At 42.0% G+C, this 22,808-nt stretch overlaps 5 protein-coding genes and 2 non-coding genes across 9 annotated transcripts; 6 read left to right on the top strand and 1 right to left on the bottom strand.

Annotated features, from left to right (window-relative positions):
- Positions 1-3,670: 3,670 nt before the first annotated feature.
- Positions 3,671-8,952, top strand: Mip (Myoinhibiting peptide precursor). Its single transcript, XM_017077954.4, has 2 exons — positions 3,671-3,924; positions 7,859-8,952. Exon 2 carries the CDS (start codon positions 7,861-7,863, stop codon positions 8,494-8,496), a length of 636 nt encoding a protein of 211 aa, XP_016933443.2. The 5' UTR covers positions 3,671-3,924; positions 7,859-7,860; the 3' UTR covers positions 8,497-8,952.
- A 187-nt stretch (positions 8,953-9,139) lies between these two features.
- On the top strand, positions 9,140-11,966 carry brv2 (brivido-2). Its single transcript, XM_017077567.4, has 4 exons — positions 9,140-9,713; positions 10,031-10,402; positions 10,470-11,188; positions 11,341-11,966. Exons 1-4 carry the CDS (start codon positions 9,174-9,176, stop codon positions 11,915-11,917), a joined length of 2,208 nt encoding a protein of 735 aa, XP_016933056.2. The 5' UTR covers positions 9,140-9,173; the 3' UTR covers positions 11,918-11,966.
- Positions 11,967-12,878: 912 nt separating this feature from the next.
- Positions 12,879-14,368, top strand: LOC108012267 (uncharacterized). Its single transcript, XM_017077568.3, has 2 exons — positions 12,879-13,284; positions 13,834-14,368. The coding sequence occupies exons 1-2, from the start codon at positions 12,879-12,881 to the stop codon at positions 14,328-14,330; spliced, it is 903 nt and encodes a 300-aa protein (XP_016933057.2). The 3' UTR covers positions 14,331-14,368.
- Positions 14,369-14,619: 251 nt separating this feature from the next.
- Positions 14,620-15,548, top strand: LOC108012640 (accessory gland protein Acp29AB-like). The gene has a single exon (XM_017078062.4). The coding sequence runs from the start codon at positions 14,665-14,667 to the stop codon at positions 15,406-15,408; it is 744 nt and encodes a 247-aa protein (XP_016933551.2). The 5' UTR covers positions 14,620-14,664; the 3' UTR covers positions 15,409-15,548.
- A 194-nt stretch (positions 15,549-15,742) lies between these two features.
- On the bottom strand, positions 15,743-15,814 carry TRNAC-GCA (transfer RNA cysteine (anticodon GCA)). The gene has a single exon. It is a non-coding gene; the product is annotated as a tRNA-Cys (tRNA).
- Positions 15,815-16,355: 541 nt separating this feature from the next.
- On the top strand, positions 16,356-16,427 carry TRNAP-CGG (transfer RNA proline (anticodon CGG)). Its single transcript has one exon. It is a non-coding gene; the product is annotated as a tRNA-Pro (tRNA).
- Positions 16,428-16,831: 404 nt separating this feature from the next.
- Positions 16,832-20,355, top strand: LOC108012390 (transmembrane protein 209). 3 transcript variants are annotated; one of them, XR_010653969.2, is made up of 6 exons: positions 16,832-16,969; positions 17,026-17,330; positions 17,397-18,004; positions 18,060-18,389; positions 18,451-18,921; positions 19,678-20,355. XR_010653969.2 is itself a non-coding variant. In XM_017077748.4 (5 exons), exons 1-5 carry the CDS (start codon positions 16,947-16,949, stop codon positions 18,811-18,813), a joined length of 1,629 nt encoding a protein of 542 aa, XP_016933237.2. In that variant the 5' UTR covers positions 16,832-16,946; the 3' UTR covers positions 18,814-18,975. The 3 variants fall into 3 exon arrangements, 1 of the variants encoding a protein (XP_016933237.2); XR_011604016.1 differs by having other exon boundaries at positions 19,007-20,355; XM_017077748.4 differs by lacking the exon at positions 19,678-20,355 and having other exon boundaries at positions 18,451-18,975.
- Positions 20,356-22,808: the final 2,453 nt, after the last annotated feature.

The following is a 22,808-nucleotide window of genomic DNA, read 5'->3' as shown; positions in this document are numbered from 1 at the left end:
CTAGAGATGGAACCCTAATTTATATTTGGGACAGGGTGGCAGCGCCGGTTGGTGTACTCGCTACGGATGGTGGCTGCACTCGCTAAGGAAATGGATGTCCACTTTCCATGCTTTTTAGCTTTCGTCAGACAGCAACGTAATGCCAACTTTTAATTTAATAATTTATAATAAATATAACAAATATATTTAATAAAATTGTTATTAATATCGACACGGAAATATAAATTAGACCTTTATATATAAAACAAATAATTATAAAAAAGAGTTAAAGAAATGTTTTTACTAATGAGGGTTGTCACCCTGGAGATAATTAAAATAATATATAAGTACAATTTAAGAACATGGCAACTAATTTTTGGTTGATAGGAAAAATTAAACAAAAAAATACTAAATTTTTGACAGTGAAAATTGTGTAAATAAGTAATAGTAATGTTGGAACCTAAACTTCAATTAAACATTTTAAAGTTTTCTTTTTTAAGGTTTTACAAAAGGGGATTTCACTAAAGGTTGTATTTTAGACCAGAAAAGTAACAGAAACATGCCATCGAAATAAAATGCACACATAATGTGGTAGCAGAATAAAGTAGTTAGTTATTTTTATCAAGTCGACTTACCCCATATCCTTTTCTTTTCCTTGAGACTTCACAATAATAATGAGACTTTGTTCTTCAGTGTGGAATTGGTATATCTTGGCCAATTTTGATTAGAGATGAAAGTCGCGAATAGATAATTTTTTAAGGAGTAGTCTTATGCACAACATTCCACTGGAATGTCATAATGAAACCACTTCTTTGATGTACTCCATTCGTTTCCTGTCCAGAGCACGCAGGAGGCGTCAATCCCGCATGCCATTACATCGCAGCAGCTCTTCTTAGTGCCCAGATTTTGGTGCGACCACAGAGATTTTCTAAAGGAAGTCCACGCTTATCAAGGTCACTTCATTCGCCGTTATAGTGGAATTCTTCTTCAGCGATGTGCTGCGAAATCTTCTGATGAACCAGGAGGCAATCGACGAGCAGGTTTTCCAGAAAGACTTCACGCAGGACGAGATACTAGAGAATAGCTCATTGGAACAGCTAAAAATGCAGACTGCGATTTCTTCCGAAGTGATTCTGCTCAATCATTACACCCAAAGCCAGATTTGCCAAAAAAAAAAAACACTTTTCAGGAAGGATGTTTACCAAGATTGCGCTGCTGTGAAGATTATTGGCCAGTAACTAAAGGCCATGGCCTTATAGCGCCATCACACCGGCTGTTAACGACCTTTTGCTCTATTTGGACGATACGAACTGTGACGATGATGAAAAGCAACTGTCCAGTTTTTTCTTTCCAATGACTGGCCAAAATCCAAGTGACATATGCCTCACGGCACGAGTACAAGTAATCGAATGATCGATGTCACTATAATATCGTATTGACCAAGCAGTGTTGTATAATTTGATATCATATCATCGTTGAAAAATTAATAAAATATTTAAGAAACACAAGGTTCATTTTTTGTTTGTTCATAATCGAATTAAGAGCTTTGTATAATTAGAGGCAGCGAATATGCTTGTCTGGATAAAATGGGATCTCCTTGCTCTGAAGAATTCCCTGTTTGATTTTCTTGAAGAATTCCTGTACAACTTTTAATGATAAATACTAGTAAATTAGGTATGTGGTTTTCCCCATTCTGAAAAATGTTCGATTGAAATTTTTTGACAATCAGAAATAAAAGAAAATCTAATACCACAAGACTTGAAAAACTAAACATAAATAAAATTTATTTTTCTTAAAAAAAATTAAAGTTTAGGTATGATTTAACTTTTGCCTTGACCTCTAGGACATTGTGTTCCCCATGACTTTCGTACACCCTGCCCCTTTGTTGGCCAGATGGCATATGCAAAGTGCAAACAAATTATTATTAGCTGCCAACAGTGCCAGCTACATCATCTTCACAATGCGCCAAGGGATTCCCATACAAACGTGGCCTTCAGTGGAAAAGCAGAAAGGAGAAGGCGTTAGGTCAAGGCGGGGCTTCGCTGCGTTTTTCCATTGGGCGGCCATTGTTCCGCCTTTAAGAGGACCCCATTTAATTCACTTTGTCACCATGCAAATGCAACATTAGTGGTGACGTTTCCAAATAGATCGCTCAAAGGTCTCCGTCGGATACCAGCAATTAGGCCAGACACGTAAATGGAAATGATTTACAATCGTTTGCTGCTTCTGTAGCTGCTGCTGCTGCTGCAGTCTACAACCCATCAAGTGCACTGAGAAAAATTGGTCACCAAATAATTGATAAGGTATGGTAAAAATTTCGTTTAATTTTGAGTGTGATTTGTACATATTTTTTCCAAATCTGTGTAAGTTAATTTCCTATTACTTTATATAAATCATGTTATAGGATGTTTTTGCTTTCATTCTTAAAATGTACATAAGTAAAGTTCAACGTTTAGACTTAAAGTTCAATTTAAACAGTTTTAATATGTACTTCTTAAACAAAAGATAGCTTATTACAAAAATATGAATTAACACATTAAAAAAGTTCTCAAATTTCCAAACATATTTCGTATATCTGTAATCTATATATACTGTTTAGCTTGCTTTATTTCCTGGCAAATTCAAAAATATTATTATTCAACTTGTTTTAAATAATAAATTTAGGTATATTATAATCGATCCATCCTTTTTCCCGTGTTGCGGGGGAACGGACACATGTAGCTGTCACCGGCGTTGAGAGTCGACAGCGATTTATCAGTGGGCAAATCAATTAGTAACTACGTAGCTTATCGCCGGGATGGGCGGGTGTTCCAACAGGCGACGAGCCTCATGGCCCATTCATTATACGCACCGGCAGAGGAGTGTCATAAATATTCCCATCATCGTTTATGCGGCTCCCCATCAAATGGCCGCAAATGAAAACCTGTTGATGTCCCCCACACACGGTGAACGATACACAACATACAACGCCCACCCACTGACATCTTCGTGGCGACTCTCTTGTAATTGAAGAAGCTCTTTTTTCCTACGTTTTTTAGCCACAAAACGGCGAGGAGGCGCTGTGTCGCCATAAATATTCATGAAGCACTAAAAGGGTTCTCGTCCGGATGCTTAGGTCCTCCTGCTGGGTTGTCGCATGTGAAGGTAAGTGGATGGTAAGTGCCGGGAATCGTATTTCTGTTTGGTCAATTGTCGCCACCCGGCGACAAAGAAATGCAATATGCAATATGCTCCATTGTAAGTGTGGAGTGTGTTTAATTTTAAATGCCCCAAGGAGAGCGTGTACCTGAATTTGAATGAGTCCAAGGCTGGTTCTTACCCCAGGGGATCGGCTATGGGTCGTCGGATGTGGGGGGTGTGAATTCGGTGGGCGCTTAAGTAAACAATCGCGCATGTGTGCCCTAAACTCGGGGCTTCCCCCCACTCACTCACACACACACTCTTGCAAGCACCCTGCTAAGTAGGCAACACACTTTTCGGCCACTTCCGTTGCACAAACGGCGACAAGCGGATATCCATATCCCCCATCTGCCATTGTGTGCGTGCGCAGCCGGCAGTCCTGTCAGCACACACAGACTCACACTAGCTCACGAAGTACCGTTCGTGGACATTGGGATTCCCGTTCGGGCGGCGATTCGTTTCCGTTTTGATTTATAAGCGAGCTCCTCGCCGGTCTGCGTATCATTAGCATTCGATCAACAGGTTTGTGCACAACCAGGACATCCAGCTGCTCGCTCCACATAAAATCACTTTCACACCGGTCAAGTGAGAGCGCTAATTGAATTCCAGTCGTGCCCATAAATTCAATTATAAACGCTATTTCATGTGGAAAAAAATTGTATAAAAGAGTGACCGCAAAACTCGAAATATATTCAAAATCCTTGGCCCCAGTTTCCGCTGGCCGCAAAACAAACATACGCAAAAAGTATTTGGAAATATACGCAGGTGAGTGGTCGACTCAATATTCAATATGTTCGTAATTCGATTGTGTTAGATGGAAAACCAATTTCCAAAGTCAATTCGTGCGGTTCGTTTTCTAATTGTTAACTGAAATACCAAAGCTATTAGATATTTATTCCTCTAGGATGCAGGCTTGTACATCCAAAGTAGACTTAACTTTATTTCGAAACTGTTTTCATTTATAACTAAATTATTAGTAACACATTAAAGGTTTAAAAATGGTGCGAACTTTAAGTGGTAGCTCAAAATATAGAAATTTGTATTTTAATTCCTACTACTTTTAGAAATTTTAAATCTAAGGTACGTTATAAGTACCAATAAGTTCGCTTAATATCCAAATAAAAATATAGTTGATCTTTATAAAATGCAATTTACAAATAATTTAACACGAAAAAAAAGTTAAGAACATATAATAATTAAACAAATAAAAAATTACAAAAGAAAAATATTTGAATTGCGGAAAATGAAAAAAGTTCTTGGTAAAAGAAGGAAATCAAGTATTTTTTTGTGAAATAATAACGCTGGACTTCAAAATGCCAAAAAAATATTGTAATCCATAAAGATTTATATTAAACAAGTTTTACCACTCATCACAAAAACCCTATTTTACATTGATTTAATTTTGTGTAACAAAGCTTATTAATGCATTAATTATTTAGTACCCACATATGTCGACGCATTTGGCTGAATTTTTGTTTTGTGAAAAATTTTAACTGGGTCCCCTTGAATATTCATTAAAACCCAACGATGAAATTTTTGCCAAAAATAGCAAAACATTTTTTTTTTTATTTTTGTTTTGCTTTTGAAAAATCCAAAGGCTCATCAGCGTAAATTTATTTACCATGGCCAAATTATGCACAACTCCTCTGCAAAACAAACTCACTAAATTGAAGCGAGAAAAGGAGGAAAGGAGAAGAACCCCATGGCTAACCTGCTTGAGACGAGCAGTATATTTACTCTTTTGCGGATATTTTGTTTATCTAAGAATTTTCGTTAATGTCCATGTCCCCGAGAAGATCTCGATTCGACGAGTTCTTGAGCGTGGGTGCCGGTAGGAAACCTATTTAAACAAAATACTTATTGGCAAATGCCATCCTTTGACAAATATTTACCCTAGCTATTTATCGAGACATGCAAAAAATAGAAGAGCAGGCAAATTCGATTTCCAGTAAGCTGTTTAATTTTGGCGCGAAAATGTGTTTGCCACACTTGAAGGAGTTGCTATAAGCAGGGCGGAATCTTCTATCCTGACACCACATGAATTATTCTGCAACTGGCTGGCAAATTAATAATGGAGTAGAGCGCGTCAACTAAGAAATTCGAAGGAACGTCAGCCGCAAGGGCCATAAATATTTTCAGTTAATTTCAATTACAAGTTGACCCGGCACGATTGCCTGGCCTTTGTCCCACCACCACCATCACCATTACCATCACCATCGGGGGTCATAAAATTCGATGCGTGCTCTATCATCGCGGTGGCTATATATTATAATTTGGCGCAAAGCCGCTAAAACTTTCATCTGGGCGGCGTCAATCAATCAACGACAAGCGCACAAATTAAGTTCTAAGCCGGAAAAAATCGGCCAACTCCGCACTCCGACAATCAGTCAGGAGTCGGGAGTCAGCAGGAGCTAGGGAACATATACGTATCCGTATCCAAATCCGCATCCGTATCCAATGGGTTGGACACTCACCCACCGCCGACGCTTCTCAATTAGTCGGCCAATCCAAGTGGGCGGCCAGCAACATCATTTAATCAGGCGAGCCCACAGATAAGATACCATTTTGAGATTTGGTTGGGTGGGCTTTGAATACTTGATTCCTGGTTGATGACTTTCCATGTTGGCGCCTACCAGCTGCTGCTGATTTGCAATTGACCATAAAATCTGACTGGGATTATTAATGGGATAACTTAAATGGAAGTGAGGCAGTTAAGGGGTTAGATTTGCTCATTAGGCTTAGTTTCAAATACTTTTTTGGGTCCATTCCCAGTTATATTATATCAGCTTATATTTTTTTAGATATATTTCGGTTTTAAGATACCTCCTAATTTTAAACCAAAGATTTTTTTTAACTTCTTAGTTTTTTACTCTGGCTAAAATTTAAAAAGGCCTTTAAAAAGGGGTTTTTATTTGTAAATGGTGATTTTTCCCGAATGGTTTTTAAATTCTGATATAGTATTAGAAATGTAGTAACTATAAAAAAGCGTCTTAATAATAGTTCCTTTTTCAGATTTTGAAATGTTTAAGGGTAACCCTTCATTAAAGGTCCGAAAACTAATAATATGGTTAAATATGTTGATGCTGAAATGTAGTTGAAAAAAGTGAATAATTTTGTTTAAGAATTTTTCAATATGTTTTCCATCACTGCTTAAACATAATTATTTGTCACTCGACAGAGCCATACATTGTAAGTTTAAACGTATGCATTATTTATGAGGGTTTTATTGTGTCTTAGAAAATTGGCAATAATGAAAACATATATGGGTTCCTCTTCCTTGGAGTGTCCTTTAAGCAGGATGTGGCTTTGTTGACAGCTAATCGTGGCATGTATGCAAATCAACATGGTTGCGATGCTCATGCGAAAGCATAGGAAAAACTACTTTAGCAGGAAATGCAAACACGCGCTGCCTTTCCACCCACACTCGGGGAAATTTCAGTGAATTTTCCTCCCGCCTTTGTCTAGTCTGTCGAGTGGCCGCAAGTGCAATCGCAAGGCACTTAGGCCGATGCGTAAACACAGCCATAATCTTGACTGTGGGGCAGCATATTAACGTTTTAAGGCATCATTATCGACTGGGATTCCAGCTTGAGTTGCCAATCATTTGCTGCGTTGGCTTTTTAACCACCCCTCCTCCCCCAAAATTCCCCCATGTTTTGCCACACTTACATTCCACGGTGCCTACTGGAATAGGCATTCCATAGACATACCCCCTAGTAAGCCCCCGCTGGTTGCTACCTCCAAAAGGGACATTAATAGGCCATAAATTGTAACTGTTATGCGCTGCTGCCTTTTAACGCAGCGGTCGACAGACGGCATGACCTCAGTTATCCCCGCGGAGGTGGGCCACCCCATTCACGCCCACTCAGCGGCCCCCACCGCTTTCAATTAGAGAGGTTATTTAGCTAAATCGCTACGCTTGTTGCCCGCACTGTTGTTCCATCCGCGTGTTTCCGTAATTCAGAGGCGCGGGCGGAAATGATTGCCGCAGGACTCGCTCCAGGACCTTTCGGGACTTCCCAGAACCCCCAGGGAGCAGTCGAGTGCCGTCGGCAGCGGCTTAATTGAGCATTCCGCGAGTGCGGTTGTGACTCCTCCTCAGGATCACTCATTTGCCGGGCATTTATTCATTCATATTTACACCTTTCCACTGAAAGCAATTTAGCTGGATTTTTATTTTTAATTTTTCATAAAATTCAGGATTTTATTATATTATAAATAATCTCTTAATTGGGTAACATAACCAAATATAAATAACTATGTTAACAATTTTAATATTGTGCATTAATTTTAGTATCAAAAGAGTTACAAAATGGTTTGTAAAGGCCATATGAGACTTGCTTAAAATTCGACTAACTGAATATATTTGCATATCTGTTAACAAGAATGTTTTGATTGAATATAAGAAGTATTAAATTTTGAACTGTGGAACTTTATATCTAGGCTACCATGACATTTAGCCACTTATTTTAAGATGAATAGTATTACTAAGTAAACCTTGAATATCCAAAAAGGTTGTAAACCACTTAAATGAAAGTATGCTAAATTTAATGATATAAAATATAATACCTACAAATTTCAAACGTTTAACTCTCTTATATCTGAAAGATGATTTTTTTAAAGTGCACTACGGAAACAGCAGCCTTAATTTGGGTACCTATTGACTAAATTTCCACCTTTGATTTTCCTATTTTCACAGTGATGGCTCACACGAAGACGCGGAGAATTTACGAATTTCTGTTGGTGCTCCTAATCCTGGAAAGCGCCTGCGGCAGTTTGGTGGCCAGTGGCAGTGCCTCCAGTGCCGCCTCCAATGAACCAGGCGGCGGAGGCCTCTCCGAACAGGTAGTACTGGATCAACTTAGCGAGAGCGACCTGTATGGCAACAACAAGCGCGCCTGGCAGTCGCTGCAGAGTTCGTGGGGCAAGCGCTCATCCGGTGGAGAATCAGGGGATCCGGATATCTATATGACCGGACACTTTGTGCCCCTGGTGATTACAGATGGCACCAACACCATCGATTGGGAAACCTTTGAGAGGCTGGCCAGTGGACAGACGTCACCACAGCAGCAGCAGCAGTCTAACCAACAACAATCACAGTCTGGTGAGGATTTGGAGGAGCTGGGAGGTGAACCCGATGTGGAGAAGCGGGCCTGGAAGAGCATGAATGTGGCCTGGGGAAAGAGGCGGCAGGCGCAGGGCTGGAACAAGTTCAGGGGCGCCTGGGGCAAGCGCGAACCCACCTGGAACAATCTGAAGGGCATGTGGGGCAAACGCGACCAGTGGCAGAAGCTCCACGGCGGATGGGGCAAGCGCTCCCAGCTGCCCAGCAACTAATCCGGCACAGAACCGAAAGAGGAACACCTAACCAGTCTTACTAATCCACCTGTATCTAATCGTATTTAGCATGTGTGTTTCCCCTGCGAAGGGGTTCCGTTCTCAGTGTCCATGTCGCATTAGGTTGTCCGGAAATTCTCCCGGTCCCGGGCCACTGAAAGTCAATTCCGAAAATGTATGAAAGCGCTCGCCTGTCAAAATGGATCCCGATGACATGCGATCCGGATCGCCGTCTCGATCAGCCAGTATTATACGCATTATATCAGTGTGTCTATAGTCAAATAATCCCCTAGCACCTAGTTTCCAAGTATACAAGAGGACCTTTTCGAAGAATACCGCTTTAAATTAGAAACGTTAACTAAGTTAATGAATTGTGCATATACATTTATACTTAAATATACATCAATACCTACGAACTATCAAAATTAAATACAAGTACGTTGAAAGTATAATGAATGAGTATGGATTTCAATGCGGATGGGTCGAAGTTTTTGAACCAGTTTAGAACTATTGATAATGTTTATCGAATGCCGAACGACTTTTAATAAATTTAAATTTGATTCGTATTTCAAACTTAAATATGAGAATTTTGTGTCAAAACTTAAACTCAGCAAGCGGTACCTTCAGAGTCAAAGAAGTATAATCAAAGATTCCTTGTATAAAAAAAATCAATTAAAATGTTCTTCAAAAATATTAAACATAAGGATTTGGCGTGTTTCGGAGTGACCACATTTGTGTTGGTCGTGTGCTTCACCTTGATCGCAGTCTTCTCAGGATTCGAACACGAATCCCAGAGATATAAGACGATGATGGTGACCGTCGTACTGGTATTCTTTTTCCTGTACCTCGTCTACGAACCCCTCCGGTTCCTTGTGATGGCCATCGATTACGCCACTTGGCCGGACGAGGATCAGCCCTACAAGGCAGAGAGGGGTTTATCCAAGCCTAACCACATTGCCTACTTAAAGGTCCGACTGCGTAGTCTGCGCTCCGAACTCCTAATAACCGAGAGACACCGGAACGAGAAACTGAATCGGAGGTACAAACATATTGCCGGGGACCTTTTGCTCTACGGTTCGTATTTCGTGGCCCTCATGGTGGTGGTGGTGATGCAAGAGGACCAGTGTCTTTACTACAATACCAACAACATGCAGCGGCTCTTCAGGGACAATACCTCGGTCACCTTTGGCCTGATGGAGGTTTATTTTATCTACCAGGTAAGTAAAGCTTTTTGGGAATTTACACGCAAGTAAATCCGGCTTTTGATACCTCTATATATATATAATAAATATTAGACGAATAAATAAATTTAAAATTATTTAATGACCCTTTACTACGATTTCAAGAAAATCCCTATACTGTTCAAACTTGTTTTAAGACCTTGAAATTAAAAACTTTATAATATGAATATACTAAAGCAAATGTGGTATTTTACCCTTCTTTAAACTATATATAATATATAAGAAAACCATAATCACCAGGTTTTTAGCTTAAACTCTTCTGTGAATCCCTAATCCAACCTATCCCATCCTAGATCCACTATTATCTCAGGATTACCATGGTCGAAGCCTTTTTTTCGCCAAACACCTATGGTTACGAGGGCTGGTGGGCCATGGAGCAGTGGCAGAAGATCGGGGTGATTCGGTTGCGCCAGGTACGTCCCGTCCACAGCCACAATGGACTGGGCGAGCCCGAGTGGGACACCACTACGTATTCGCCCGAGTGGCGCCTCCCCTACAACCGGCTGCATTATACGGACAAGTTCTGGCGAATTTATGAACCCTTTCGACCGGCCCAATTCGAGATAACCTTTCTCAATGGCCTCCTGCTGAATTTCAATCACTGGGGCTATTTGCTTAGATACCCGGAACTCGCGGGCTACATAGTTCTGTTGATGAGTACAAAGGTTGGATATACATTATACATTATACATTATACATAGAATATATATTATAAATTTAATTTTTTACTAGGTAAACTGCCTTAAGCAGATAGAATACCTGAAATCCTACAGTTGGCTGAATAAAAACACCTCGGCTCTGTTTATTGACTTTACCATGTACAATGCGGATATGAATGCATTTACGGTGATCACTTTGCGCGTGGAGAACTCCCAGTTTGGCGTCCAGCTACCTCGGGTGCATGTGGACACTGTAATGATGCTGGGCTCTGTGGAAACCAGGAGCGCCTTTGAGCTCTTCGTCCTGTTCGTGTACGCCATCCTGGTCATCCAATTCGGTCGTGGAGTTTTTTCCAAGATATGGCACGATCGGACCGCGCTCCACGAGGCCTGGACCGCGGTGGACCTGGTAATTTGCATGCTAAATATCTTCCTGTTGGGTCTGACTGTAATGCGCGACATTGAGACGGACGATCTGTCCGATATGATCGAGACAAACACCAGGGGGCAATACCTCGACTTCCAGCGCCCATTGGTCCTACATCAGGTGCTGGGCATTGTTAAGGGCTTCCTGGTCGCCATCACCACTTTGCGGCTGTGGAAGGTCCTGCAGTTTGCCGCCGTTTTCCAGCACTTCACCCATACCCTCTTCTACGCCTGGCGAGCAGTGGCCAGCCTGGGTGTGATCATCCTAGTCCTCCTCATGGGCATCGGCATCGCCCTGGCCGTGCCGAATGGGAACAATGCCGAAGTCTTCCATCACATCATCCAGGCCGTCATCACCTGCTTGTGGTAGGTATGGGGTCTTAACAGATACACTACTTTAAAGGTAGTCAAAAACGAATCTTTATCTATTATTGCATAGGATATTAAACATTCGGTATACATCTTTTTTATCAGTGTTATTTCCAATATTAATATTCTTTTATTTTATTAAAACTTAGGTACTCCGTGGGCTTTAGCGGGGGCATCAAACCAACGGATTTCTTCCACGGAGGCCGCATTCTGGGAATTATGCTTTACCTGGTGCTGGTCTTTCTGCTGGCGATTCTCCTGATGAACGTGTTCGCCTCCGTCATCTACGACTACTTCAACGAGACGGGCAGGGACTTGAAGGAGCAGACGGGCGTGAAGCAAATCACCTTTTGGGAGTTCCTGCGCATCGAGTACGTGGATGTGTGCACCCGTTGGTTCAGATGCACTCAAAAAAAGTACCATCGTCGTGGTCGCACTGTCGCACAGAATGTGGAATGGACGCTAAGCCTACAGGAGGAGGAAATGCTAAACAAGCAACCAAAGCCAAGGATCTCCGACGCGGAGCGTCATGCGGACTACCTGAGACGCGGCGAGCGGATGTTCAAGCTCATGGCCATCCTGAATGTACAGGTTGAGATGCTGGAGCGTTTGGTTCTCGGCGACGAGAATGGTAATCTGCCCACGCCACCGGCATCCGACTCTGATCCCGACGATATGCCAGAAATGTATCGCAAACGGCGTACAGTAGAACTGGGACAATTATAATACCCCTATAATAACATTGCCATTATATAACTATACTGTTCTGCAGTTATTGCTGATTTTTTGTGGAAATATAGATATAATCTAGTAAGAATAAAAGTTATTTAAAAGTACGTTTAGTTGGGGAAATCACAAGGTTGAACTTTTATACTTCACAAAAAATATATAAAGAACCTTATATATTTTTTTATAAATTATAAATTTATAAATTTTTAACTTAAGTACTAAACATAAATGTTTTGGTACCTTTTATTTTCTTTCCAATTTTCTATCTTTACATGCATATATCTCATGAGATATGCTTTTAAAAGTATCCTAAAGATAATCTTTTAAGTACCTCTTTACCAGAGAAAAGAACAATCTAAAGTATTGCGTAACTTATTTAACAACTCTATTCACAATTGCTCTAAATCACTTTCCATAGGTTGAACTTTCTTTTGTACTAAAGTTGACTTTTTGCCAACCCTCTCGACCTCACCTCCGATCATTCCCCTTGGCTGAGCACCCACGCCTGAAATAGGCAGCGATAAATGATTTAATTAAACGGAGATTGTGACTTCTGTGTATTTTTTTGCTGGGGGCGTGAATAACTCCACTAATTTCGGGGGTTACAAATTTTGGGTACGCACGCTTTATTTCAATAAGCCGCGAGAGGGACAAATTGGCAACTACATGCCCACGTACGCCGCCACCTGATGAAATGCCTGACGAAAGAGTGTGGAAAGAATTCCCTGGCAGTATCTTGAAGAGCTCCCAAGCTGGCGGCACTAATCGCTACCGAAACGCACTGCAGACGTCTCAATGCCAGCAGCCAAGCGGCGATTTGAAATCGCGGCTTGAAATTGTCTAACTGCAATTTGTCGCCACCGCTTGTAATGCCACCCACTCCAGGTGACGACATGTCTGGTGATGGGTTTGAACCCTTATAAAGTCTTTCGATCCGTAGGCGGCGCACTCAGTTGAAATGTTCGCGCTCAAAGGGAAGTTACTCCCGGCCTTTGGCCTATATCTCGGTCTCTTTATAACCGTATCAGCCGCCCAGTCACAGAATAAGTCGAAGGAACCCGAGTCCTGGAAGCCCATGCAACCGCAGAAACGTCAGGCTATCGTGAAATTAGAACCCCTCGGCTCTGCAACAGCCAAAAGCTACGATCCTCCGCCGGAATTTTATCGAGGACCGGGTTCAACGACCTCCAAGTTGGACAGCACTGCAGCTGGATTTATATCGAAACCCATCAGTTCACTGCCTCCAGCTGGAGGAGGAGGAGTAGGACCTGGAGGTTCCCACATCAGCAGTCTACATGAGAATCTCAGCGAAGCCTACGACAAGTGGAGGCTCGGGGGAAATATTCAAGACCGGATTAGCGTGGGTGAGTCAAGAGAATAAACAAATAACATGAAATATAACTATAGTTATGTATATATAGACGTCGGATTTTATGTGAAATTGTTTTTTGTAATCCGATTTTTACTTATCGCTGGCTGGTTACAAATTTTTTGTTGGATTAAAATTTGATAAGATTATCTATGATTAGGTTATTGATTATCTCATACTATATTATCTAATTATGATTTTATGAATACAAGTTTTACTCAATCAAAAGTAGCGGTAAATCGTACGACTTCTAGTTATAACTATACAGGGATAAGTGCATATAAGAGCCATAATAACTGATATAATTTTATACAACCATTTATCTAATTTATCATAATACACCGCATCAAAAATTAAAAAAAAAAATTTTAATTTGATTCTATTTAAATTAAAATAGTTAATACTTATATTTTGATTTATGCTAACTACTTTTCCCATGCAACGGAAACTATCAACATTTTTATTGTGTATTCCTCTTTTGGAGGTCACATTTTCAATGAAATGGATATTATCAACATTTTCAATTCGCTTTATCTTTATAAAGGTCACTATGGCGGCAGTGGAAGTACTAGCAAAAGCTACGCCTATGATAGTCAGCCTTATCAGTACGACTACGGATCCCCTAATGGACATGGCTACGAGCCAGGACCTGCTCCTGGACACGGCTACTCCTCCAGCGGAGAGGCGGGAGTGCCGTACCATGTTTACAGACCCCGACCGGAGCCTGGTCACTACCCTGGGCCACCTGTGGACTACTCTTACAGCTCGTATCCCATCGATTCTCACGAAATCGTCTCGCACAAAGGATCGCCGGAACTTTCACCAAAAGCCCTGCTGGCCAAAAGCTTCCTCATTCCGCTGGCCAGTGCCACCGTTCTGGGCATCGCCGCCGCCCTGATCAGTAATCCTCTCCTGCTGCAACTGGCTCCCGTTCCCGGAATTGGAGTGGGAGTGGGAATCGGACCTTCAGCAGTTGGCAAGCGGAGAAGGAGAAGACAAGCTGTAAAGCGGGTTCCGAGATCAGGGAGTTACTCGTTCTGATATCTTAATCCGAGTACTTTCTTTCCTAAACGTTTATAAATCAGGAAGTATTATAAAATATTTAAATAAAGTTTAAACTCTGTTTTTATTAAAAAAAAAAAACTTCTTACTTCAAGATTATATGAAACCAATTTCCATGTATTTGCAATCTTTATCTTTCAAAAAGTTTGCAATGCAGTTATTTGCAAAGTCACACTTTATTCGCTGTAAGCGATTAATATATATGTATATAGCATCCAACGATATCATCATTATTACAGGGCTCTTTGGAGATTAGAAAATAAATCCAGAATCAGTACTTCAAAAGCCTTTGTCTCGGTTGCTTGCTGTTAATATGCTTAAGTTCGCGACTTATTTTTCGTTGGCATTCCTTATATTGGGTCTGTATGGATTCGTGGCAGAAGTTCAGGGTGAAGGCCGATCTGTATGCCTACTTCACGACCCGCCAAATCAATGTGGAGAATTCTGCCTGGAGGCACTGAAACCAATGCTCGATCACATAGCTTTCCACCAGAAGGAGTGGATCGCCTGCGGAAGCCAAAATGAGACCCAGGCGAAGTTGAATAAAATCGAGGATTACCTACTCAAACTTCAGGAATCTCTGGAGAAAAAGGAGGCTACCTGGAAAAATGTAATTGATCGACTTGAGAAGCAATTGACGGACCTGCAGGAAACACAGTCAAAAGCTAAGAATTCTGTTGTATCTCCCCTGTTCCAACGGATTGGAGAACGATTATTTTACATTGAAAGAGCAATTCGTCGGAGCTGGAATGAAGCTGAAGAATCCTGCCGGATGATGGGCGGTCACCTTGCGAGTATCAAACATGATGTGGAACTAACTGCTATTGTCGGAAAGCTGGAGAAGAGCACTAGCTACTGGCTGGGTGCCACCGACGTCGTCAAGGAGGGGGAGTTTGTATCGGTCGCCTCTGGGAAACCCACATCCTTTTTCAAGTGGAAGAGCGGTCAACCCAACAACTTACATGGCAATGATCACTGTGTGGATATCTATAATGGCTATATGTATGACAGTGAATGTAGTGAAGCCGAATTTTATATTTGCGAGGCGTTGGAATAAGTAAAATAATAATATATTTTGAATGCACTAATTAAAATAATGATTCATCTGTAAGCGAAGGGCAAGATCCGATAACAAGCTGGAAATAGATTTAATGTGGATATTAATAAAACATCGTAACAAAAACTATATAAGCTAAATTGTTGCTACGCCTGTTTTAATAAGTATTTCATGAATTTGTCGTATCTTTTGCAATTTTCCTTGAGCAAGTACGAAAAAACATAACACATATTAAAGTGATCATCTTTCAGTATAAAAAGTAATGATTTTTTATTTTACTCCTACAGTATTAAAAAACTATAAAATAAAAAAGGGAAAAAAATGCCAAAAAACAAGGGGACACCCGGGTTTGAACCGGGGACCTCTCGATCTGCAGTCGAATGCTCTACCACTGAGCTATATCCCCATGCTGACTCCGCGTGGCAACTTGCAAAAATGTAGCCCCCTGCTGGGGACACGTTTTATAACCGTTAGCCATGGGAAAAAGGGTATATTGTATTCGTTGAAAAGTATATAACAAGAAGAAGAAAGTGTTTCCCACCCCCTAAAGTATTTATATTCTTAAACAGGTTCACTAGTCGAGTCGATCAGCCATGTTCGTCGTTTGTCTGATAAGTATAATAGCAAGAGAGTTATGACTCAACGTGAAGACCGAACTGCCTACGTAGCGCAAGCTTGCTCTAAAAAGAAATCGCGAAATATGTTTCAAAGTGGAATGTTATTATAAAACTATAGATAAATAAAGCATGTCCAGTGACGTTAGCGACAGAGCAGATAAATTGGTGCTCTTGTACAGGCCTAAAAAATTGTCAACAAAGGTTGCCGTCGTATAGAGCATATGCTTGTAAATTGGTTAACAGATTAAGAGGTATCTGATAGTCGGGACCCTCGACGATAGCATTACCTCGGGTTTTATATTGAGTGATTAGCTGCCCGCGGATCAACCCGGCTCGTTGGTCTAGAGGTATGATTCTCGCTTCGGGTGCGAGAGGTCCCGGGTTCAATTCCCGGACGAGCCCAAGTGGAAAAAAATTTTTTTTTTTAAATATGTAAAAAATAAAATAAAAAAATGTTGCTTGTTTTAAAATTAAAAAAATCGTTTTTAAGCCGCTAAAATTAGGTTAGGTTTAATTTAAAACTTTTAAACTCGTAATAATATATAAAAAGTTAGCCGTTTTTTGCTTGTTCTAGAAACCTATTTATTGGTTGTTCCACTTTTCTTATCAGTTGGAACTTTGTTATTTTTGGCTGCAGCAATGCAGAAATAGCCATAAACTATCTAGAACTGCAACACTGCTCAAATTAAATATCTACATCGTTTAACATGAACTTTACACTACTTTTCTACACACCTTAATTAGCGCCACCTATCTGACAAAGATATTTACATTTAGTGGTATATTTTTGGTGTATTTAAAATAAAACAAAAGGTATTTATTTCATAGACGGACGGTATTTAATTCTCCGGCCACACTGAGCTCCAGGCGCCAATTTCCCGGCATTTTCGCCATTTCCTGACATTATTTTTTATACAAACAATGAATTTCACCAGGAGCAATTGGTAGGTCCGTTGCTCATAACATAGAACTCTGAAAACTAACCCTCGAGTCCCCACAGCTCGCCGTTGACCAAGAATCCGGTGGTGCAGCGCAGCCTGGACTTGCGATTAAGAGGCGCCCAGGCGAGATATTACCTCAAGTGGTGCTCCATAAATGTGGTGCTCCTTTCGGTGCTCCTCTTCGACATCTGCCAGGCATGTCCATCCGCCTTTCGGACGTACTGGTTTCTGGCGGAGTGCACCATTACCGCCTTGATAGCCCTGAGTGCAGTGGCCTGTTTTGGCAAGTATTTGTGGTTATGGTTTGGCGGCGACCAGGTGATAGGAACCGATACCCAGAAGTGCCTGCTGGACGGCAAGGAAGGTGAGGATGCGCTAGGAAATCATACCTAAACATACCTTACCATCTTAATCCCTTCATTTCCCTTAGAAAACTCCTTTAGGACAGTCTGCGCCCGTGCTGTGACTAAACCACGCAGTTACGATCCCGACACCGATGTGGAGGACGACATACCCATCATCAACTGGCACTCCTCTTTCGAGGACTCCTGCTGGGGGTCGCAGTCCATGCGCCGCAGTCCCAGTCCCACAAGAACTCCCCAACAGACGAACCAGAACACCTCCTACAACTCCTCGATGGTGCAAAACAACTCGCTAAATGCCAGCAACCTAAGCAACGAGTCCACGTACATGTCCCCCTATGCAGAGGTTCGCCGGGATGACTTCATCACCGATATCCGAAAGTTGCCCGCTCTGATGAAGCAGGCGGAACGCGAGCGCAGCATGGTCGACAGCTCTGAGGCTCCCAATGTCCAGAGCATGGGCTCGGCCAACTCTTTCTGGAACTACTGCAACAATGCGGCCTACATGCTGAAAACCACCATCTACCAGTTGTCGCCGGCACCGGCTGTTTCCACGGAGAACGCTCCAACTTCAATTGAGGAGTTTGGTGGCTTCCAGTTCAGGGACAGCAATTCGGAGGTCATCAAACGCATCTCCACTGACAAACTGTCGCAATACGTGGCCAACTTGAGATTTGTAAGCAATCTGATCGAGCTTTTTTACAAAATACTACATTTTAAACCTTTTACAGTGGATTTCCACCACCATACTGCAGCGTTTGGTGAAGGAGATCAACCATGTGGACGATGTGTTCAGACAGCGTGGTCTGAGTGACCTAAAGATAGGGGCTGTGAGTCTGGAGAGGCTGCGCAAGACAGCAGAGAACCAGCAGTTCGTGCAGACCTGTGCTCCCATGTTGCCCATGCTCTTGCCCTTCCTGGACACCTTCAGCAACCAGGAGTACCTGGTTCAACGCATTAAGGAACTGGCACAGGGCTCCTGCATAGCCGACTACCGCTGGAACTCAGGCAAGGCGCACAATGGTCAGGAGTGGGGCGAGCACTTGCCCACCGATGCAGCTGTAAGAAATGCCAGTTAGGAAGTTGCTTTGGTTTTTCTTACGACTCGTCATTATTCCCCAGATATTGTTCCATTTGTTCTGCGTGTACTTGGATAGCCAACTGATGCCGTTGCCGCAGGGCGGCGGGCGACCCTTCCATTCCCGCTACGTACTTATCCGCGACGAGAAGCGCTCCACCAAAGATGTGGTGAACGCCGTGCACAACAAGGCCCACTGCGCTATTTTGACCACCAGCAACCAGCTCAACCCCAAGTTCAACTTTATCAGCGACAAGGAGCTGCACAATTGCGTGTACGACAGGAACAATCTGTTCTACGTGATCATTCAGTTCCTGATCTACATGCGCCAGCAGCAGGAGTCAGCGCTAGAGTGTGTCAATCTGGGCAAGAGCGGCATCAACATTATGTGCGTCATTGAAGACTGAGCTGGCCGCTAATCGGGATAACTGGCTATGACTACTTACTACTCACCTCTAAACACTCGTTATTTCTAAGCATCTTTCCCTGACTCGACTATCGTTTGGTGCCATCAGGTATTCATCATCATTCGTTACTATTAAATTATGCATTTGTAATTATTAAGTTGACATACGACTGTTGTGGTTTCGCGGTTATCAGGTGTCATGCGGCCTGCGGTCTGTGCAATTAACTTGTTTGGAAGTCAGGCGGCAAGATAGACTCGTGGACGGGTGTGCACAGGTGCCCGGCTTTAATTGCCCTTTCATGATTCTCACTATTGCTCAGCCAGTTGGGTGACCTGGTCAATGGCCCGGCCTGCGACTCCCACATGCTCGCCACTTTACACTTCCGAAAGTGACAAAATTAATGGTTTCCGCCGACGCTGTCGACATTTTGTCGAGTGAGAGACATTGAGAAAATGCTCTAAAGTAGTGCGAAATGAAGGAGTCGCAAACACAGGCCCTCAAAGAAGTGCCGGCACTACCGGAGAGGAGCTGGCTGGCATGATGGGCCCTCTCGACCAGCCGCATTACCATTTCTCTTGGCCATGCTCATTTCAGGGCTCTAGCTTGACGTTGAATCGGTTGGCTGGTTATTTTAATGCTACCCCTGCTCCCCGATGGTCGGAAGCCTGGCACCTCGGGTGAGTAATGTGCCTGGGTTGTCAACTTTACACTTTTATCCCTCGCATTATATTTGCTTTACCTACACAAACACCCAACCCCCAGCCACCCAACTTAACGCCCCTGTGTGTGTGGTGTGATATGTTTTCCTGATACTTTTTCTCAAGTTGTAAATTGGCTTAAAAATAATTTGTCAAAGCATTTCAGCGGGCGGAGATGCGATGCCTAAAATGGGAATTGGAGTTGGAACTTGGAACTTGGAGCAGCGCGGAGCCGAGATGCTTGTCTCGAGCCATTTTCTTATAACAATATTTGGACCCTCGGCTGATGGAGTGAAATTCCTTTAAAGAAACGCATGTGCGCGTCTTCATATCCAATTAGAAAAGTTTTCCTTCGACTGCTCCGTAATTGTGTTGATTAGTGCGGCTCGCTGGGTTGCTCCCGAGTGGGTGCTGCCTGGGATTCGGGTGGATTCTCCTTATACCCCGCTGTTGACAAAAGAAGCCTTCTTGGCTGGCTGGGGGGAGGATTGTGTGTGTCCCCAGCTGTTGGCACTTTAAAAAGAAATGCGTATTAAATTCGATTGGCAATCGTCTCACACTCTGGTTCAATGGGCTTTTTCTTTACGGCTTACACAAATTTTCATCTAATATCGCTTTGAAGCAGCTTAACTATCCTTCAGATGAGGTCGTGAGGAGAAGTCTGAGTGGGACATTTGTCAGCTGATGAAAGGGAAATTGACGAGATGTGTTGAAAATTCAATGACTATACTATTTTGTAAGTATTTAACATTTTAAAGCTATAACATATATAACACCATATAAGTATATTCTTTTTGTATGTAGAAATTATGATTAAAAGATTGTTCACAGCTTTTCCTAAGAATTACAATATCGTAAGGCTCTAAAAAGGGAATTTTTTATTTTTTAAGCAAAGTTGCGAATATATTTAAACAATAAATTACATATTTTAAATATCAATTAATTACATTTGTATGATTAAAAGGGTTTTTAGAGCAGACTTTTTTTTTTTTTTTGTATTTACATAAGCGTGCACAAATTCTTAAATAGTAAACTATTTGAAAAATTAAACTTTTCCATTTTTTAGAACCGTAAAACACGTATTTAAATGATATTAAAGTCGGGGAACTTAAATGCATTTGCGATATAAAAGAATGTTGACAGCATTAAAGGAGCCACTCCTCATTTTAATTTCATTGAGCTCCATAAAGCCCGATCAAACTGCGGGCAGTGAAACTATTAAAATGATTTTATTATTCCACCTCCGCATGATGTTGGCCAGGCACTCACTTAGCCACCAAACTGGATCCGTTGGCCCGGTCAACCAAATATTGACACACAATAAGCTGGTCGCAGACCGGAGCTTTTACTTTTCGGCTTTCCTTTTTGGCTCCGCTTATTTATTTATTTTGCCATCTACTCCGCTGGGGCATGGGACATTAATGAAAAAAATATTTTTGCCCATTATGCGCCAATATGGTCAGCCATATTTCGGTTTATTTAATTTTGCGCAAATAAAACGGAAGTGGCGTTTTTATTTTCCCCGTCGTCTAGTGGCCTTTACTTTTTCTGGGGTGGCAGGAAAACGCGCTACATAAAATCCTGATGCTGATGCTGATGCCTTGCGACAATGTTCAAATACTGGGGATGCGAGGATGTTGGCTGGGAATTTTTTTTTTTCGTAAGCGCATATTTTTAAGCAAGCAATTTGTGTAGCTCCAGTTTAAAGAGAGCTCCTTGCTGGCGCGCCAGTTGCTAGCTTTCCCAAGCGGAGCTAAAAATGGAAATGGCTGTCATTTCCTTTTGAAACGGCGACTCACGACTCCCTGCCACCGACTCTCTCGCCTTTTTACTCCAGAAACCATCGGCCATTAATGGCCGAAATGAGTTGCCATGCTCAGCTATTCTACTATTCAGCTATTTGGCAGCAGCAGTTTTCAAACTTCCACTGGATATGGCTTAAAGTCTCGCAGAGACATGCAACCGGATCGGCCATTGAAATATTAATTAGTCGTATAACCGCTTGGCCACTGGGAATTGCTGCAGTGTTTGCCTGACTGACGATTGCTGCAGTGCAACCACTCAAATCTGGTGCCACCTGGGCCACCTAGGCCACCTCCTCCTCCTCCTGCTACTCCTTTAACTCCCCACTGATAACTTACGCAACTAATCTGCGCTATGGATGTGTGTGCATACATACATTCGTGCATTGGGGGCTGCGGGGCCATTTGCATTTAATCGGATTTGACCAGATTTCAGGTTGTTCTCTTGATTCCCGGAGCACGCAGCACGAAGAGGAGTACCAGGACCAGCTTCCAAAGTCCATTTGTTGTGTAATTTCCGTATGCAGCACGAGTATTCCTGGCTGTCCGGCGGATGAGTGGACCACAAGCAGAACTAGTAAGCAAGTGGCATCATGACAAATTAACATGGGCCAGACGACTCTACACTCCAGACTCGATTGTTGATGCACTACCCTTGATTGTTACTTCCTTATATGGAGTAAAGTAAAGTCCCCAAGGGTCGAAAATATAAGGAGGAATAAAGATACATAATAGTTTATATCCCTTAATAAGTAATTGTAATTTTTCAAGATTTTTGTTGATTTAGTTACATTTTAAATATTGTAGAGCTTGATTACCCTTTAAGGAACATGGAATACTTCCAAACTTCAAAGTCTTGGGAAATACAATATCTTAAATTTATTTAAATAGTGAATTTTAAGATTAAAATAGAAATATTCAAACTGCTCTGAAAACTAACAGATGAAGGCTTCTTTAGCCAAGCCAAATTTAAAATGTATCTTATATTGTATTAATATTTGGTACCATAACATGTTCCCCCAACCAATTTAAAGAGTATTCCCTGTACGGCAACTTATTTCACTAAGCTCTCATCGCGCGTGGGTAACGAACCGGAAATGTTCTTAGCATTTCCGCTTTATATCAAATATAAAAAATGACTGCTTTTAGACGTATTTGACAAAAGTTGTCTGTCACCCGCACTCACGCAGTCCGGGGATACGGATCCACATGCTCCGGCACCCACATATAGAGACATATAATTGCATAAATCAAACTCAAGCATGCAACATGAAAAATCGCATTAATTTATCTGCTCACTGCTCATGCAGCCGCTGCCTATATGGGGCAGTGCCACGCCCACTTCACCACCATCCCCACCCATCCCAAAAAAGAACGCCCCAACACGCTCCGGAAAGGCGCTGGGTAACATATCCGCTTATGTCAATTTTTTCCTACCACTCGGAGATGGGGCAGCAGCATCATCAACGCTGCTCCTTGTGCTCCCCGTCACTCC

Source organism: Drosophila suzukii, chromosome 3, assembly GCF_043229965.1.
Source record: "Drosophila suzukii chromosome 3, CBGP_Dsuzu_IsoJpt1.0, whole genome shotgun sequence".
Lineage (NCBI taxonomy): Eukaryota > Metazoa > Arthropoda > Insecta > Diptera > Drosophilidae > Drosophila > Drosophila suzukii.
Note: the sequence above shows the minus strand (reverse complement) of the source record. Positions and strands in the feature narration are given on the sequence as shown.

Excerpts from the sequence above, each read along its gene's own strand:
- LOC108012640 (XM_017078062.4), top strand. The coding sequence starts at position 14,665 with ATGCTTAAGTTCGCGACTTATTTTTCGTTGGCATTCCTTATATTGGGT.
- Mip (XM_017077954.4), top strand. The coding sequence starts at position 7,861 with ATGGCTCACACGAAGACGCGGAGAATTTACGAATTTCTGTTGGTGCTC.
- brv2 (XM_017077567.4), top strand. The coding sequence starts at position 9,174 with ATGTTCTTCAAAAATATTAAACATAAGGATTTGGCGTGTTTCGGAGTG. Across the intron at positions 10,403-10,469 it reads TTCTGTTGATGAGTACAAAG|GTAAACTGCCTTAAGCAGAT; the intron begins GTTGGATATACA and ends ATTTTTTACTAG. Across the intron at positions 11,189-11,340 it reads GCCGTCATCACCTGCTTGTG|GTACTCCGTGGGCTTTAGCG; the intron begins GTAGGTATGGGG and ends ATTAAAACTTAG.
- LOC108012390 (XM_017077748.4), top strand. The coding sequence starts at position 16,947 with ATGAATTTCACCAGGAGCAATTG. Across the intron at positions 18,005-18,059 it reads ACGTGGCCAACTTGAGATTT|TGGATTTCCACCACCATACT; the intron begins GTAAGCAATCTG and ends AACCTTTTACAG. Across the intron at positions 18,390-18,450 it reads ACTTGCCCACCGATGCAGCT|ATATTGTTCCATTTGTTCTG; the intron begins GTAAGAAATGCC and ends ATTATTCCCCAG.
- LOC108012267 (XM_017077568.3), top strand. The coding sequence starts at position 12,879 with ATGTTCGCGCTCAAAGGGAAGTTACTCCCGGCCTTTGGCCTATATCTC. Across the intron at positions 13,285-13,833 it reads TCAAGACCGGATTAGCGTGG|GTCACTATGGCGGCAGTGGA; the intron begins GTGAGTCAAGAG and ends ATCTTTATAAAG.